The sequence below is a fragment of the Lineus longissimus genome, chromosome 18 (genome assembly GCF_910592395.1).
Source record: "Lineus longissimus chromosome 18, tnLinLong1.2, whole genome shotgun sequence".
In the NCBI taxonomy this organism is placed as follows: domain Eukaryota; kingdom Metazoa; phylum Nemertea; class Pilidiophora; order Heteronemertea; family Lineidae; genus Lineus; species Lineus longissimus.
Genome location: NC_088325.1, coordinates 13284317 through 13303183, shown reverse-complemented (window position 1 = coordinate 13303183; position 18867 = coordinate 13284317). Strand labels below are relative to the sequence as shown.

Genomic DNA, 18867 nt, shown 5'->3' with positions numbered 1-18867 from the left:
AACTGCATGGGGTGATTCCTGTCCTTTGCAATCAAATTGAGGTTTTGGCGGTTATCAGGCCGATGGAAACCCAACAGACTTGATGTAATCGTTGCATTAGAGCTCGCCACCCAGAAACTGTTTATGTGACTTTGCCTCAGTTCAGTTTGAAGCTTGGTCTCTTGTGTCAATATCTTGATACCCTTGGGCAAGGCACGTAACCACACTTTCCCAAATAAGATGATGTGGTCAGGATATGTAAAGTTTCTGTCTCAATTAGGTGGTGGTTCTTTTTCGGAATCACTTCTTCTTCTTCTTCTTCAGCGTTCGCTCTGCACTTGGAGGGGTCATTCTCCTAGGAGTAATCCTCCTCCAAGGCGGGATGAGCGTATCCTGCGTGCCACTACGGTTAGGCGCCAATTGGGTTTATTGGCCTAGTGGTCCGACTTTGGCGAGAGAGATAGAGTCCACGCAAGCTACTCATGTTTCTCACTTGGTGGGGTCTTAGCTTGCCCTGGCATAGACTCCAGGTACAAGGAACCTCGGTTTTGAGTCTCATTCGAAGGACTGTGAAGAGCCATTACTAAAGACTTCATGCAGTAAGTTGTCCATTGTGGAGTTTTTAGCGAGTGGAAAAAGTTGGAAATGGCAGCACTGCTGGGGATATTGAGCCAAGTAAAAAATCCTTGGCATCCAAGGTGTTAAAATTATGGAACATCTGTCTAGGTCCTTTCATTTCATCTTGTCATTATGCTATAATTGTGGCATTCTCATTATGTGTATAATGAAACTAATGATTCTGCGGCTGCCTGGCTGTTTAATTGCATGAAATTGGGAGGAAGCAATTAAGCACATGTCTCCGGGAAACGCGATCCTTTTGTTCCGGAGTCTGAGACAATAAAATCACGTGTCCCTATTATTGGGAACTCGTGAGATTTGAAGGGTGTTTGAGATTTATCAGACATTGAATAAATGTTATATCTGATATCTGATGTCTGTAGCATAGGCAGTAATTGCCTCTCATGAGATGAATCTTCGACCTTGATTGTCATGGACCAGGTGGAACGTATCCTAGTTTTAGATAAAGATAATCTGAGTACATGGGATGTAATCAATGCATTCAAGGCCTTATTGAAAACTGATCTGTTTATAGTTCTTTGGTGTTTCGCTGAAACCTAGTACGTCCAGATTTCGGAAAAACTTCGCTGATGCACCAGCTCGAGTTCTCAATTCTACCCATAATGCATATGAATTTCAAAAATATCTTCTATTTACAGCGATAATGCAATCTCCCAGAAGGGGTCATCACTGCCAAAAGATTCTGCGGCTAACCCTAACCAATACCCCTCCTTGAAGCATTTTAGGTATCTGCAATCAAGCCCCTTCATTTCCTGCAGGAGGCAACACTACACATCTCATTCGTAATCATCTCTCATTCCAGAAGGACTTCCCAGCAAAGTTTCTTCGACTAATAGTTTTCAATAGGCATTCATGTGTTTCTTATCATATCTTTGCAGAACTCAGTGCAAACCAGCCACCTTACCTCAGTATGCAAAACCAGACTGGTCAGGTGACCAACCACAGCCAATCAGAGCAGCCCATTCAGGATCACGTGACCTATCGTCATAACGATGGAACGACAAGAACACAGGAAGCTGAAGTCTGGAGGGACAGTTTAGAAAACGTCGACTTTGGGAATAAGATTTCACGTTTTGAACAATGGATGCAGGAGGATGAGGTGGGGAAGAAACCGCACGTGAAACAAAACGGTTCAGCCGTTCATCCTTATAAACCGGACCCGCCCCCTCGTGGACAGTTTAGTTTACAAAAACCGACCGTCGGTAACCAACCTCGGGTGCAGTTCGCACAGGAGACAAGTAACCAATCTCGAGTGCAGTTCGCTCACGAGACGGAATATTCTGAAGGTGTTGTGAGCCCGGTGCAGATGCGTCCCTCACAAAGCATAGAGAGCGCTAGTAGCAGTTCCACGGAGGGTCATGTAAGCCGGGAATTGGAGTCTCCAAAACGGGGAAGTCCGACTGTCGATTTATCAAGACATTATGGAGAGAAAGTCTTCACCAAAAATACTTCGGTCCAGCGGGTCACTATTCCAGGTCTTCAGCCAAAAACGAAATCAACCTCATCGGATGATTCACCGCTGACATCACCTGGGCACGAGAATGTCGGCGGTATTCCTAAATTCAGCGACGTGGATATCAGTAGAATCGGTGCAACCTCGCCCACAGGTGATGCAGTCTTCAGGGTACCAGGTCACACGAGTTCCAAATCTGTATATAGTAACATACGCCCTCTTGTGGTGGACAGTTCTTCCAGTGGTAGTTCGCCAGACAATCATGTTCAAGGTCACGGTGATTCGAGTAGTTTAAGTTTGACATCTTCCAATTCTAAGTCTAGTCATTTAACGAATGAAACTTTTAATTCTGACCTTGGGTCGCCCCAGGGTCAAGGTCGTACACCCTCATCACCAAAGTATGATAATTTGACTGATTTTGAAATTCCTGACCATGTTGATATCGGGGGCCAAATGCAACTTTCACCTCGGCAACCGGCGTCGCCACGACAAGATACTCCATGGGTACCGAACGTGCCTCCGTTGTCACCAAGGGGACCAGCAGTGCCGCCAAAACCTTCCCCGGTACAAAAGTTATTTCATAAACAACCTGTGTCGCCACCTAACAGGAAGCCATGGCAACCAGATCCGTCGTCACCCAATACTGTGACATCAGTCGCCGACGTCCACGTCTCTGCTGAATCTGAATCATGTGATAAAAACCGAACAGTGCCATCTGTTGAGGAGTTAGAAAACCAGCGGGAGCTCTCGAAAGCTTATGATAAAGAACATGCGTCGTCTGCAGCTGACGAACATGTTTATGACCCAGTGGCACCCCCTGAGGAACCTGATTATGACCAAGTGCCTGAAATGGTGTCGCATAAATCTTCTGATAAGCGCTCCTCCGAGATCAATGCCCGAAGTTCTGTGATTGGTCTAAATCCTGATGAACTTACTGCGAGTCAGCTGAACCTGTCGGCCAAACACCGCGACATTGTCACAGCGCGGAAACAAGAACAGGAAATAAGCCAAAAGGAAAAAGAGCGATTGGACGAGATTCTGAAAATGTGCGCCGAGTATGAAAAACAAATTGAAGAGGTGGAATGTAATACCCTTAAACGGAAAAAACAGAATAAAGATTTCAAGGAAATGACCGCAGTGGTTGAGGGAAAACCTGAACCTGTCGTTAGCCAGGCGTCCGGCTCGCTGGAGCGCAAGGAAAAGGAGACGCGGGGCTCAATGACTAAAATCAAAACTAACGGTTCGTTGACGATGATTTCTTCGCCGACTACACCGCATAAAGAGGGCGTTGTGTTCGATTTTAAACATCGTCGCCGCGGATCGAATTCTTCTGTGTCCGAGGACGACGAGGGTATGGATACGATTAAGAAACGTCCTGCGATGGGTACGAGCGCTGCGACGTCGGACGCAGGGATGAAGTCGCCGACGAGGAAGCCACACGAAGTTGAGCATGCTCAGATCGCGTCGCTGAGTATGAAGCTGAAGGAACAACAAGGAGGGAAGGTATCGCCAAAGACGGTGATGGGAAGTCAAAATGTGGTTCAGGTGAGAAATGAAGAATATTCCTAATTTTATGTGACGTCATGACCATCTTAGCTATCAGGGCTGGGTTGATGATAACAACGTTGGCTGTAACGGAGTCGTTAAGTCCTAACGTGAAAATTTCAATGGGTTTAAATGACAGAGATAACGTCTTTAAAGGGTAACTCGTGTCAAATTTCACCATATAATGTTTTAGCTGTTTTTGACAAATGACTACGTCACTTTCTCATAAATCGGTAAGGTGTTCGAATCGAAAGGCACATTTTCTAGAAATTGATGGTTTAATCCCGCCCGGACGGCTCGCTTCGATGACGTTTTCGTTGATGACGTCACAACATGAACATTTTCGCGGTCGCGGTGGTTTACATTCAGCGATTTTATAATAAATCTAATGAAAAATGGAAAATTTGAGCTTTACATTTGTGATCAACAATTAAAAACGGACGTATTTCCGTAAAGTTGTAAATCACATCATAGTATCACTTTAAGGAGGTTTGTAAGCCCTTTAACCCTCTCTCCATCCCAATACAGTCAGGATTGTGAAACAGGTTTATGCTCATGTTTGCCACCTATACATCATAACAAAACATAATGTGATTATCACCAGTACTTGAACACAACCGTGACCATATGAAATGGATGCATTGGAGCAAATATTTACATTTAATTGTGGTGAAGTAGTTTTCGCTGCCAGAAAGCATAATTGTGTTACAGCCTGTTGGTGTGTGTAGTGTTGCCATCTGTGTGTTGCATGGAAAACTAAACTAGAACAACAATGATAACTCCAGTCCATCGAAGCCACTACAATAGCATGCCGCGAAGTTACTATTTATAGCTCACAAGGTCATTTGCATAAGATATTGATGACGTTTTAGTCACGTGACAGTCGGACATCGACACTAATTTCTACGCATTTGAGCTTATTTCAAAGTCAATTATCTTTGACTCTGCATTATTTTTAGCATGAAAGATACCATTGAGTCAGAGAGAGAAATATTCAGAACAATTATGTAGTATTTCCAACACTCGGACATGTGCCAGATTGAATCTAACTGCCCTAGTTAGAAAGCCTGAATCCTAATACGAAACTGCATGTTTGTCCGACATTGCCTGTAATTCAGCGATGGGGAAATAGAGGGCAGCAGCTGCAGTGACGTCATCTTCGCGGGATGCTATGGAACAAAAAAGCAATAAAATGCATAAGTTTTTTATTCGAATTCTTAATAATTTATTCGGTCTTTCAACAGGTCGAAGTCCACCACTCGCCCAAACCAATAGACCAAGTGCCTCAAACTTCACCAAAAACTCCACAACTTCCACCTAGTAAGAAATCTGATCTGACTGTCCCCTCGACCAGGTCTCCGCTAACTTCCCCGCGGTTGGGTCCCAAGTCGCCACGGCAACATGATTCAAGGTCACCGAGGATACAGAGGTCGCCGCGATGGATGGGAGGAATGCCTGGATCGCCGCTGTCGTCTTCTGTTGATCACGATATGGGATTCGTCTTCCCGGCACGACATACCGAGATTGAGGTAAATTTATGGGCCTACTTTGTGGCATTGATGGCTCTAAATCTCACTATGATCACAAAACTTCCAGTTGTCCATCAGAATCAGTCAATCTGTCGGAGACACTACTTGTCCCTAGCCAAACGTTGGATTGGCTTAGGTCAGTATAATGCTGACTGCACCCTACCAGTTTTCATCCTTTTGGCATGTCTGTTTACCATACTACAGCCGTATTTATTTCTGATTACCTGTGGGGCAGACAAAAACAGTGTACGCAAACTGACTGTGCCTTTAACATTCATGACGTCTGCCATCAATTTCAGGAGTCCGATATGCAGAAACACATCGAGAAGATGAGCCAAACTAAAAACAATCTCATCCACCGTGTGGCACAACTCAGGCAACAGATCCTAGAAATTGAATCGCAGCAGACGGAGGCAATAAGAGAGGTAAACTTTGCGAGATTGTTAAAAGAGGGTGACACAGTCTGATGGTCAGAGTATTGAACTTGTCGTCTAAACATCATTGGTACCACGTGAAGGATGAACGTTTTTGGTGCAACTACGTTTAGGTACCGATTGGGGTTATGGCCTAGTGACTCCGTCTTTGACTAGAGTTAGAGTCCATGGCAACTACGTATGTTTCTGTCCTGATGGGGTCCTTGCGTGCGTGGAATTACACCAGATACAAGGACACCGGTTTTGAGTCTCAATCGACGGGCTGCCCATCTCTCTTTGACTTATACCTTTTTCGTTTAGCTGGAGATGGAACGTGCCTTACTGGAGGGGGAGCACAAGGTGGAACTAGAGGAGTTACAAGCGGACCAAGAACATATAAACATGCTCAAACAGCGTCAATGGGAGCTGATAGACATAGCCACTGCTGAACGGGAAAAGGTAACTTTCTTTCATTAGTTAATTTGCATGTTGCGCCATCTATGAATGTTTAACGTGTGAGGGTAGGTTTCACTAACACATGGTTCTCGATAGATAACCTCAACCTGGTCAGAGCTGTATTCTGGCTTCTCCACGGGTAATTTTTGTTTGTTGATTGTCATACATGTAGTTTCATCTCGTTTAATAATACGGTGCGTTGAATGGGAAGCAGTAAGCTGGTGTAAGGAGTGTTGTACGTACAATGGAACCTCCCTAAGCAGACACCCCTCTATTAAGGACACCCTCTGTATTACGGATACTACATGTAGTTTTGGATCCAAATTGGTTGTTTCCATTCAATTGGACCCCTCTTATCAGGACACCACTTTATTAAGGACAGCATATGACAGCTGTATGTGTCCTTAGTAGGGAGGTTCTACTATAACTGTAACCAGGTATGGGGTAAATTCATAGATGCATGCATCCATCTCTGTGATAACCAAATCATGTAAATGGGGGATAATAAAGTGAAACTTGAGACAAGTCAGTGTGTAAAGTACATGTATAGGTTTCTGTAGTTAACATCCCCTTGTAACAAATCCTTAGCTTCCGAGATTCCCTTGGCTTATTTCTAATTATGATTTTTTCTAGGAGGTCTATATCCTACGGAAAAAACGAGAGGTATTGCGGTCACTTTATTCACTGCTGCATGATGGGACAGGATGCACTCTGTAGACGATAGCCTGGGCAAAAATTGAAAACAGAAAAGTCGCTCTTTTGCCCTTGTGTTAGCAGGCTAATGTAGCTAGTCTCCTCTAGATGACACCACTGTCTGGTTTAGAACCGGTTTAGTGTAGTATCAGTTCACTGTTGAAATCATGACATCTTTTTTTCGCAACACCGTGTATATTCCAGGCATTTTCTACCTCCTGTCCTGCGTGACTGTAGCATGTTGTAAATCCCGGAGGCTGGTGCGCGTTGATAGAATTAGAAACACTGCCTCTTATTGCTTGACTTGTGCCCTGGTCTGGGTTGGGTCAGTCATTGGGTCAGTCATTGGGTCAATCATTGGGTCAGTCATTGGGTCAGTCATTGGGGCAGTCATTGAGGCAGTCATTGGGGGGCAGTCATTGGGGCAGTCATTGGGTCAGTCATTGGGGGGCAGTCATTGGGGGGGCAGTCATTGGGGGGGGGGGGCAGTCATGGGGGGGGCAGTCATTGGGGGGGGGGGGGGGGGCAGTCATTGGGGCAGTCATTGGGTCATCACTTTGCCTGAATTTTCATCACATTCATTCGGAAAACACCATGCCTAGTCCCATTGGGCTGAAATAGGAGCTGTAGTTTGGCTGTATGCCCTTTGAAAAAACACTGAGCTAACCCAATTGCTTTGATCTTTGAGGTCTCAGACTGGGCTTACATAGATTTCACAACATCCATAAATTTATGTCTATAAACATCAAATGAGTCATTTCCATTGAGGTTACATATGATTCACTAGTCCAGTAGGCCTAAAATATGAATCATATGTAAACCGAGCTTTGTAAGTACTGGGATTAGAATAAGCAAGGTGTTTTCCTTATGTAAAATAGAATCTTTCATAGCTGCAATGATTAAATCTAGGTGTTGGTTTGTCATCCTTTGTATAGAGCATTCCCAATTTAGTTGTAGAAAATGAAAGAGCTATCCAAAAAGGTTTTTCTGTGACACCTCGTATATTGTTGTAATGTGACACCCTCTGTATAGATAACCGTTTGTAATCCCTTTATTTTTACTCCCAAGAAAGTGTACTCCAAGATCCTCCGTTGATATTGTGCATGGCCCTGTGATGATAATGTAGTTTTGATCACTTATTCATTAAAGTCACTGCAAGAGATGATGGAAAGCCATGATTGAGTCAGCATGATGGCATCTTGGACCTGTATATAGACCTTATTTCAGCTACATGAATTCAATGCCACGTATCATGTCACACGTGTCATGGCTTGAGGCCACGTGACATCAGAAATTTGGTTGACAACTTTTCAAACGCCTGTGTCAGAGACAGGTCAACTGGGTTCCTCAGTCACTTCCGTTGTTATAATTTCACCCGCCCGTGATTCCTATCCGATGTTGAGTTTGACCAGAACCTTCCAAAATTTTGTATTTAAGTTAAAATCTAACTGTACGTCTTGTTTGTTTTTGCCTCCACTCTAGGAGAAATTGAAGGTGAGTATCGCGATGTTGGAACGAAAAGATTGGTTGTTATCCTGCTGGCTTAGTTCTTACTTTGTACACCAGGGGTCACTCTCAGAGAGCATCTCATCGGGCATCGGAGCCGATGTGAAGACATCGACACCTGGTGGCAAAGAAAAGAACTATTTTCTCCAATAGCTTTACGTAATACTGCTTTTTATTTGCTAAATGTTGGGTGGAACATTTGTACAATTCTCATTTTCCACCTTGCATGATTTTGCTGATCCCACTTCATTTCTCCCCAGGCTGTTGAAAGTTCACTATTTACTGAAAAAAAGGTTCAAGCTTTTGCTGAATTCCATCTCTCTAGTTGATGGAGTTCTTACTCCAGCTTTCATTTTTGGCTCAATTTATTGAGTTGTCGTATTCTAATGGATTCCTTTAGTAAATTTTTACTTTTCGGCTTCAATTCATGATTATTTTTGTTCCAATTAGGTATGGGTTGATGTCCAGGAGCTTACCAGGGCATAGTGCTTTTAATGAGGCTTGCTCACAAGCAGCACTGCTTTGTCACAAGGCCAATGGCTTACTATAAAGGCATTGAACAAAATTAACGACCCTTGAAGTGACTTTAAAAACTGAAGGGGGTATTTGAAACTGTAGGGGGTATGCTTTGTTGTCAACAAAAATTGTGACAGCTGCTTTTAATATAATCTCCACGCTAACATTTGGCTCTAAAATGTGTGAGATCAGCTTTAATATGGTCATGCCCTATGATTGTCAAAGAAATAACTGTCAATATTAGTACGACAATACCTCGTGTTTATAATCAAGACAGGGGTCAAGAAACCTTTTGGAGAAGACCTGAGCAATGAGGTGACCTAGTCAGTCACAGGAAAAGGTATTGTTATTCAAAAGCGGTTTTCGTCAGGTATTGTTATCCTAAAGAGTTTTTTGGTTCTTTTTATAGGAGACTGCTGAGGTGGGGTGTTTCATGTGTTATCTGGGCTGATCTGGTCCTGACAGCGCTCTTAGTGCCGTATGATCACCTTTACCGTTTGAATCAGTCGGCCGGTTCATTCAACCAGGATGTGGTTAAGTGCACACATGTAGGAGAATTTCACGAGCATTTCCCAGCTGATAGTCGGATGGTTTACAGGTTGACTTAGAAATAAGCTGATTGGCGAATATTTCTTTACTTCTCAGGGATGACAGTCAAGATTTTAGACAACTTTTCTTGGATTATTTATCGGACACACTAATCTAGGCTGTTTTTATTGTTGACTTTGATTCATTTTGATACTTAGTTGTAGAATTCTGTGATTTCTGAAGCAGTGTCAGTTGAACAGTGCCACATCTATTCAGAAGGCTGTGTGATTCGTATTATTTCGACCTTAGCCGCTCAACTTAATACTCCTCTAATAGCTGGGACGTTTTTTTCAAGTTGAATATGTTGGACGAAATGAAAGATGTGTTTAAGGACATTTTGGACGTGGATGTGGATCTATTCACTGTAAGTATGATAATCCACAGGCCATAATGCAAGGGGGGGGGGTAGGGGGTGGAACCTGTCCAAACATCTTATAGAAAAGGCTCATATTGATTCCTGGCAGGCAATTTTGGCAAAATTTTCCCAAATTTTCCTTAATCCATTTGAAATCAGGTTGTATTTCATGAAAATCCGGGAATTTTTAGTCCATCCTGGCATCCTGAAAAAGACCATTCACCTCTCATCAAACTAGCAAACATCTAGTATTGTCCAGAAGTAACATTCCTTGTCATGCATTTATGCCAGTGGACACAACTCAGCAGTATTCACAACCTGGGATGATTCCCCATTCCATGTATGGTGCATTATTGAGCAGCAACCCAGATTTGCTGATTTATTCGCGAAAGGACAATACGATATTATATTTGTCCATCTCACAATATAATTTAGGCCATATCTAGAACATTCCATCCCAGATGACAGGATCGTTTTGTATGTTTTGATCCTCTATCGGGCATTCCATCAAAATTTGTTCAAATATATCTCTGTGGGTCAACTTGTGTGATTTCCTAGTTGAGAGCAATTTCAGAATTCCAGGCTGATTATTCTGTCAGTTGAAACATGCATGTTTTCCAAGTCAGCTCAGCATTTTCGGTAAAATCTGGGCATTTTTTGTGGTGGGGAGGGGGGGGCTACTTCTACAGAAAACAACATGTTTTGTAGATCTAGGAGATTATGGTGTTCTTCTGCACCCAGGGTGAGCTGTGGTAGACCCTCTCAATGGGATTGTTCTGCTTGTTGTTGGTTCCTGATAGTCTGACCAGTCATGCTGCACCCAGGGTGAGCTGTGGTAGACTCTCTCAATGGGATGTTCTGCTGGTTGTTGATTCCTGATAGTATGACCAGTCATGCTGCACCTAGGGTGAGCTGTGGTAGACCCTCTCAATGGGATTGTTCTGCTGGTTGTTGATTCCTGATAGTCTGACCAGTCATGCTGCACCTAGGGTGAGCTGTGGTAGACCCTCTCAATGGGATTGTTCTGCTTGTTGTTGGTTCCTGATAGTCTGACCAGTCATGCTGCACCCAGGGTGAGTTGTCTACCTGAATATCTCTCTTCATAAATGGTGGGATATAGCCAGTTGTTTCTCCTAGTCATTGCTATTGTATATATAGCAATGAGCAATAAAGCGATACTAAAGCATTGTAATTTGTACCCGTAGCGCAGGCAGGTTCAAATGGGCTATACCTTGAATAGATTGAATTGCAATGAAAATCTAATGTCGGCCTCCAAATGGCTCGAAACAATTGCGTGCTCCTCCTACATGTAGCAAGGTCTCGGGCAAGGCACTTGCCAGTTGTTTCCCCTAGTCATTGCTATTGTATAGCAATGAGCAATATAGCAATACAGCAAATAGGCCTTATCCTACAACACAACTTAAATTCATAGGATAGGTATGGCATATTCAGCAGTGCTCCTGGTATATTCATATATCCCATTATATCATTTAGACACGGATATCAAAGTTGAAAAAAATCCTTTATGATTCTTTCTCTTCTAATAATTGAAATCTATCATTGACTCACCATTGACCTATTATTGTGTTTATCCCAATCTGTGGTAGGCCTATTATCATTTCCTCAGTAGTGAGTAACTCTGACTGAGGGGTATGCTCATTGTCAAGTCTATTGTTAGGCCAATTCCTGTCATTATCTCCGTAAATAGCATGATGATAGGGCCGACAATGGTCATTAACTTTTCATAAACTTTGATTGAAAATGATAGGTTATGAACTTGTTGACTTTCTGTTATGAAGAACTTGAAGTGTTTTTGGTTGAAAAGGGAGCGCACAAAGAAGAATTTCGATACCCATTTCAACAAGTTCATTGGACATGTCCTTGAGCAAGAGTTGTTCACAGGCGGTTGCAAACCTGTGGCTGTAATGTTCAATTCAAAGTTCCACCACTCACTGATGTTTACCTTCTTCTAATAAGGCTCATCTATCCTTGAGTTTATGTTATCAATACCTTGCACCTAAAATATCCTTCAGCGATCATTCACTTGATGTAAGTATCCCACTCTTGTAAATGCTTACAAATATCATTTATTTTTGAAATGTAGGTCAGCGTGATTTGGGAAATTGTTGAATAATTTGTGCTCTTCCCTCCTTGGTTTTCACCCCTGTTATTGGTAATAATGGTCATGTGATTCAATTAAATGTTGGTAATTGTATTACCAATTAGTGTGCCAATTAGTCATATAACCCAAATATAATTTTGACCTTATCATCGCCATCAAAGTGGCCAAAGACAAAACAAACATCCTGGTCACCGCAGAAAACGTTTTGAATTACCATCCGTGAAAGTGGGGGTGTGCGTAAGAATTGTAACAACCTGTAATTATAATTGGCAGAAAACTAGTATTTTGGACAGCGGCATGGAGGATGTACTACCAGATTGTGTACAATAGTGTCATGGTTCCCATCTAATAGATCTGTTGTGTCCGATATCGTAATGGAAGACTTTCAGTCCATTTTGGATGATCCGGATTCATTCTTGAACGGGTCGCACATTTTGGAGGTGAGGTTTGAAAAGTTCGAGACTTTTTGGGGACGTTACGAGTAATCCTCGTTGATCTTTTCCAAGGGGTTTGTTCTGGTTAAATGGACTACGCTAGGGCTTATGTATGTGGGTAAGCTGCCGGTGTATGTGTAGGCCAAATAGTGTGTGGGTCTGTAGAGTAGGCCTATGTTCTGCTGACATGGTCAGCTCAGAGCAATGTGGACTACCTTCTCAGCCCTGTCCCTGTCATTATCCCCTGAATCATTGCCAAAGGACTCTATTACTATTACTCAAATTTTGGCCAGTTCAGTCAATTAATAGGATTTTAGCAGCACCCTTATAATATCCGAATAAAAAATTCAGAGACAAACTTCCGCATATTATCAATACAATACCCTGCCAACCAGAACCCTTATACCTTCAGCTTTTGGACAAGTACCACCACAATAGAAAACACCAACAGAGTTTTGTTTACTTAGTGTAACACAATCTAACATGTTGACATAAATTTAAGAGCGCTTTGTCATCATACAGGTGGTTGACTTGCCCGAAAGGTATTGTGGAGGTGGTCTGTCTGGCTGACTCTCTCGCATTTCATGATCAGTAGTGCATGGTCCGTTCCTCAGGCTCGTAGGTGTGATTTCTGCAAACTTGGTTCGAGAGTCCGTATTTTGAATTTTGTGATTTCGCTCGCATTTGACAGTCACTGTTCTGGATTTGTGTCGCCATTTCTGAAATATCTGCATCGGACAGAAAAAGTTCAGAATCTAAATTTTGTGAGTTCATTCTCGATTTCGTCGGAATTTGTTGAGTTCAACAGTGAGATTTATGAGTTTTTCCGGTCTGACCCACAGAAAGATTTGTCAAATAAAGCATTTTGAGGTAATTATTTCCTTTCCTGTATGATTTTGCAATTTCGCAACTGGCGATGTGGTCATTCAAAGTCAATGGTTACATCAAATTATTGAAAAGTTCGTTTCTGAAGCTGTGATAAACTCTTGACACAAACTGTAACAATACTTCCATTCATTTCTCAGAAGTTATTATTCATAGTTCTTCATGCGGCTGTAACGATTATTACACTGTCGGTAATCAAAGGAAACTCTTTGATCTTTCCTTGATATTGTACAGATGGTATTTTTGGGGTCATGACATTGATCAGGCACAAGATGGAGCTTGTTGGAAACGCCACTTGGTATTTTCCTCAGACTGGTCAATATGTATTTGTCCATCTTGTGGGTGGTCTTACCCTTTAAACCTTCTAGGTCAGACGGAATGTTCTCTGGATAAATAGTTATGAGATGATAAAGTTATGAGTCTGTTCTGTAAAAATACAGTAACGAGATGGTCTGATATAGCTAATTTGCTTAACTAGGGAAATTCCAGGATGTCCTGTTGATAATATTTTTGGACTCAAACTTTATACTTTGTACATTTAACAGACAAAAAACGATACTTTATGATCTTGAAACAGATATGATATTAATTCTAATTTTACAAGGAAGTCGTTGACAGTTGGAAGTGTGTATTACGGGTCAGTGGGGCTTAATAGCTAATTAACTCTACAATTATGTTAACACATCAAATTGAATGTGTTTGATATGCTTTTTTCTCGATGTTATATTGGCTGTCTAAATATCACAGTGTATGTTTACCAAGGTCCTGTATGTAATATGTCCCAAAAAACTCGATTCATATCCGCTGGTAAATCACAAACTGTGTGTGAACTTATTGTGTATTTGCTATAAGTGTCATGAATCGAAAGTCAGAATAATTTGACAGTCTGTTGTTATCATGAAGTAGGCTTCTGACAATCAAGGTTCAAACTTTGTTGTTTAAACCTTTGGAAACGCGAAACTTTGTTGGAAATTGACCAAAACTGTTCAGACATTGGTCGGTGTCCAATCTTTCCTTCCTATGCATGCGACCAGCAGTGTATCATCGCCACATTTGGCTTTCTCAACCCAGCAAAGGCACCAAATTACTTGCAAATCTCCCTAAAATCCGAATAGGTCTCTCAATGTTGTCGATTGGCTTGGCTTGTAAAGCCTTTGCACCACCACTGCCTGAGGCATGACGACACCAGCACAGAAAATATCAAACATTTTGAAAAAAAATTCATAAAAGTTGTCTTTGATATCATTCTGCTATTGTGTCCACTGTCCATATCAGTCTAATCCTAACAAAAGACAGTGTCACTTGGCCAATGGACGGAACCCCAAACTCTCATCCTGCTTCAGAGGAGGAATACTCCATGGAGATAATACCTCCAACAAATGCTGAAACAGAAGAAGCAAAATGGCTAATGCAGCTACCAAATTCATAATCAAAGATTCTTGTGTTTTAATTATTTTGCTGTCGGAATCATATAACGGTTACCTAGTTCACTTACAAGTGCTTATTTGCATCTGATATTGTATCTTTCAGGAAATGGAGAAAATGGACCAAGAACGCCAAAAACTGGCCGAGCTAGAATCTCAGCTCCAGGTCATAAAAGATAAACTTGATGCACCCGATACTCAAGACAATGGGGACGAGAATGAGGAGACGCTGCAGGACGAGTATAAAACACTCAGGGACCAGATTGAACAACAAAAACGTGTGTTTGACGATTTAGAATTCCAGCAATTAGAGGTAAGTGTGTATCTCGAGGATGCACATACCTAAGTGCCCTTATACAGGTGTGAATAGTGGTGATGTACTGTAAGATAGTGGTGACACATATTGGCACCAGATCCTCTGTGATCAAAGCGAGGCTAATGCATAATCTGTTGTAGAATTGAGACATTGTAACCAAGGTGTTTTAGAGTATGACCCTCTTTGTTACAGGTCGAGACCAAGTTTGAGGAAGAGCGGGAACTCGTCCAGCAGGAGTTGTTCAAGCAGCAAGGCAGCCTGCTCGAGAAATATAAGGATCGAGAGGTAGGTGGAGACTCCTAGCGGCCGTGGAGAACATTTTAGAATGGCTTACAATTGGATGTTATTTTCACTCTATGATGTTTCCTTGGCAAAGTTGACATCTCCTGCCCATTTTGTCTTCCTCATTCTGATTATGTGGCACCTAAACCCCTTATGGTGACCACGGTTTGAGAAGTCAACCTGTTGAACATATCTCCTGCTTAAACTTTCCTGTCATTGTCCGCGTAACTTCCTTATTTTTATTTCGTGTTTGTAAATGTTAAATGTGGCTTACTTTCCAGTGTAATGCATGTGACGCAGATGAAGACAGTCCTGATGGTGTAAGTCTAGAGAGGGAGTGAAGCTTTGAAACTAACTCAGACATCTAACATACAATTCATACTCATTTTCGCCCTGACATTCATCAAGTTATTTTCTAATCATGACACATTCCTGCTGACTGAAACGAAGGATGAGGCTTTCGATTCTAGTCGATTTTTTTAGCACTTGCATTTGGAGCCGGTAACAATAGCAGGCTTAGCTCTCACACTACATCAGCTCGTGACATCCCAGCTGGCACAGTCTCGGAGCAGTTGATGCTGACACTAGTGTGTCAAGGACTTGTGGTTTGAGGAGGAGCCGTCTTTGCCCAAATGGAGATTTTAGATGGTCAGAATGATGAGGGAGGTGTCCCTTGGTAAATTGATAGACTGCCAACTCTGCAGGGAGAGGAGCCGTCTTTGCCCAAATGGAGACTTTAGATGGTCAGAATGATGAGGGAGTTGTCCCTTGGTTAAATGATGGACTACCAACTCTGCGGGGAGGGGAGGACCCCTTTTGTTATGCCCCATGAGCAATTGGCCAGCAAAACATTTCATTGTATATAACACTTTCATAACTGGAGCTTGGTTGGGGGATTTAATAGTTGCTTTGGTTGTGTTAGAGTTTTATCTTCTTTAAATGTGTGGTTATGGTTCTCGAAGTATGGTACATACGGGCAACTGAATCGACCACGACAGTTGGAGTGACAGAAAAATGACATTGCCTAAATTTGTCAATGAGATGTGGTGTGCCCGGCCAGGGGTGGAACACAGAAGTTGATAACGATGCCTTTCAATATAGTGGTTTTATTTGAAACTTGTAATAAATGATAAAAGAACATTTAGCACCAACGAAATACATAAAGATAAATGTTCTTTATCATTTATTACAGGTTTCAAATAAGACCAAAAAGTTATGTCATAGAACAGATTACTCAAAGGAAAATCACTCTGTCGGTCTTACTTTAGTCGCCCGTGTAGTGTGTTTCGTTTGTACATAATATTCTATCAACTAACATTGTCGCTTGATTTCTGTCCATTTCAGTTTGGTATTGATCAAATTTTAATTAGACAGAGTAATATCTGATGTACCTAAACCTCTTTTAAAAACCTAAACAATGGCCCTGCCTGGTGATAAGGTCGGTGTCCAACCCAACTGGGTTTGGGAGATCAAATTTGGTAGGAGCTGCCCAATATGGGCCAGGAATGAGGGTGGGCAGGTCCAGTTTAGATCGTGCGGGTCTTGGAGCAACAAATTGAAATGATGCCACATTATTCTTGTGATTTTCTCCATCTCATTCCTGGCAATTTCCCTTTCAGGAACGTCTGCAGCAGATTGATCAACAACAACGCGACATGCTGCAACAGGCCAAGATCGACATCGAGAGTCTCGAGAAGAAGCGACAAAGATTGCTCGAGGATTTCCGACGGGAGAAGATGCGTCTTGCCGTGACCGAGAGACGAATTAAGGAGTTATCGCGTATTTGTCTTGTCCACCCGGAGAATAATAACGATATTTTGCCCGAGATTGCTGGGACGTCCGACTGTGATGTCGAGGTAAATTAAGTTGTCATCTAACAACAGATGTTGGGCATCCTTTAAACTTTTGGCAATGAAGTGCACAGCAGAATTAAGGAGATCAGTCACTCTTCTTCTTCTTCTTCAGCGTTCGCTCTGCACTTGGTGGGGTCATTCTCCTAGGAGTAATCCTCCTCCAAGGCGGGATGAGCGTATCCTGCGTGCCACTACGGTTAGGCGCCAATTGGGTTTATTGGCCTAGTGGTCCGACTTTGGCGAGAGAGATAGAGTCCACGCAAGCTACTCATGTTTCTCACTTGGTGGGGTCTTAGCTTGCCCTGGCATAGACACCAGGTACAAGGAACCTCGGTTTTGAGTCTCATTCGAAGGACTGTGAAGAGCCAGGAATTTTAGTTCCTTGAAAGCCACGCCGGTTCATCCAGACATACGATCATGGGTTCTCCCCGGGATCGAACCCGGGCCCTATTGCGTGGTGGCCAGCAGTGTAAACCACTAGGCCATGAGGCTCCTTAGATCAGTCACTATTTTCGACTGAATATTGGTGGATAACCGATGTCCTCATGTCGATGTCTGGCAGAGTTGGGGGGAGGGATTACAGAAAGTGTCTTTTTGTCCCCCCCCCCGTGAGCCTTTTCTTGCATAGGCCTTAAAAGAAGATTAGGATCTACTAGAAGATATAGGACACACAGGCATTACTTGCTATATCTTTTAAACATCTCTACTTTTGCAGAAACTTGAGGACCCCTCAAACAGATCCAATACAGATTCCTTAAACGAGGAACTGATCCAGAAGATCCACAAAGAGGGCATGGTCGTGGACTTGGGCGGGACGGGCGAGAGGAAGGTGTCGACCGGTATGATTGAAGTAGAGAAAAATAGGTTTCTTATATTAGAGCAGCAAGGTGAGCACGGATCCCAGGGACAAAAATCGCAACAAAAACGCGACAAAACATTCTAGAACGAACATTCCTACAGTTGGCTTCATAAGTAAATGTCACTCTCCTTTTTGACGGCTGTGCAAAAGCTACTCGGCCAAAACTTTGAAAGAATCTGCATTTACTTATGAAAAAGCCTATAAGCTCGATTGGCAAAACACTAAAATACAACGTAGTTGTCATTATATAACAAAAATTTGATAATCTTATCGGAATTTTTAAAAGTTTTTTTGTACACCCAGTATAATGTCATAGCCCTTGTCCTCAGTTAATGTCTCTTTTCATGGCGTCCAGAAAATATGGGTTCCCTGAGTACCGTCATGTGGCTTTTAGCTTCAAAGTTATTAGCGAACTGCATTCATAGTTGCTTATACAATTTAGCTGCCTTTGGCCTATTTTGATGTTGTCTTGAATCAGTGCTTATGCTTTTTGCAACTTTTTGTTTGTGCTTCCTTTCTAATCTGCTTTCTTTCAATTTTAGATGAATATATTTGTGTAGTTTCTAAACCTGCTTGGGAAAATAAATTCTTATAGCGTCACGCGTTATTGGTGATAACAGAAAGCACAGCACAGCCACTGTTTTGTCTTTGATTCCTTGAGCAAGGCACTTAACCCGACTTGCTTCCATTCATTCAGGATGGGTACCTAGTTGGCAGAGATAGCGATGGTCGTTGAGTCCTAGCGCTAAGAGGCAGCTGCATTGTAAACTCCCAAGGGAGTTGAGCTTGAATATGAATGTACTGGCCAAAAGCATTGGTTATACACCTTTCCAGAAATGGGGCGCTGATTGTCCGAAATAGTGATGTCATAAGGGGAAACTAGGCCTTATGGTGGAGGGACAAAGGAGATAGTCATGGTTGACCAACACACTTGAATGCCTTTAATGACGGACAAGGGGGAAAAAGTTAGTTCCAAGGCAAGCCACCAATTTCGGGAAGCATGTATATGGCATAAGTCTT

The 18867-nt window shown here is 42.4% G+C and overlaps 1 protein-coding gene across 15 annotated transcripts in view; it reads left to right on the top strand.

Moving 5' to 3' along the window:
* The window catches only part of LOC135502070 (pleckstrin homology-like domain family B member 1), a 106127-nt gene that overhangs the window by 74876 nt on the left and 12384 nt on the right, over window positions 1-18867 (top strand). For 10 of the 15 annotated variants that reach the window (XR_010449734.1, XM_064794576.1, XM_064794577.1 and 7 more), the window contains 11 exons: window positions 1497-3616; window positions 4861-5145; window positions 5445-5570; window positions 5880-6017; window positions 6648-6677; window positions 8190-8201; window positions 14644-14850; window positions 15046-15138; window positions 15417-15455; window positions 16755-16991; window positions 17704-17875. Coding sequence is in view for 14 of the 15 variants with exons in the window: in XM_064794576.1 (XP_064650646.1) it covers window positions 1497-3616; window positions 4861-5145; window positions 5445-5570; window positions 5880-6017; window positions 6648-6677; window positions 8190-8201; window positions 14644-14850; window positions 15046-15138; window positions 15417-15455; window positions 16755-16991; window positions 17704-17875 (3459 nt within the window). In the remaining variant the exon portion in view is untranslated. The remainder of the gene's footprint in view (window positions 1-1496; window positions 3617-4860; window positions 5146-5444; window positions 5571-5879; window positions 6018-6647; window positions 6678-8189; window positions 8202-14643; window positions 14851-15045; window positions 15139-15416; window positions 15456-16754; window positions 16992-17703; window positions 17876-18867) is intronic. The other 5 variants (XM_064794575.1, XM_064794572.1, XM_064794571.1 and 2 more) reach the window with 5 other exon arrangements.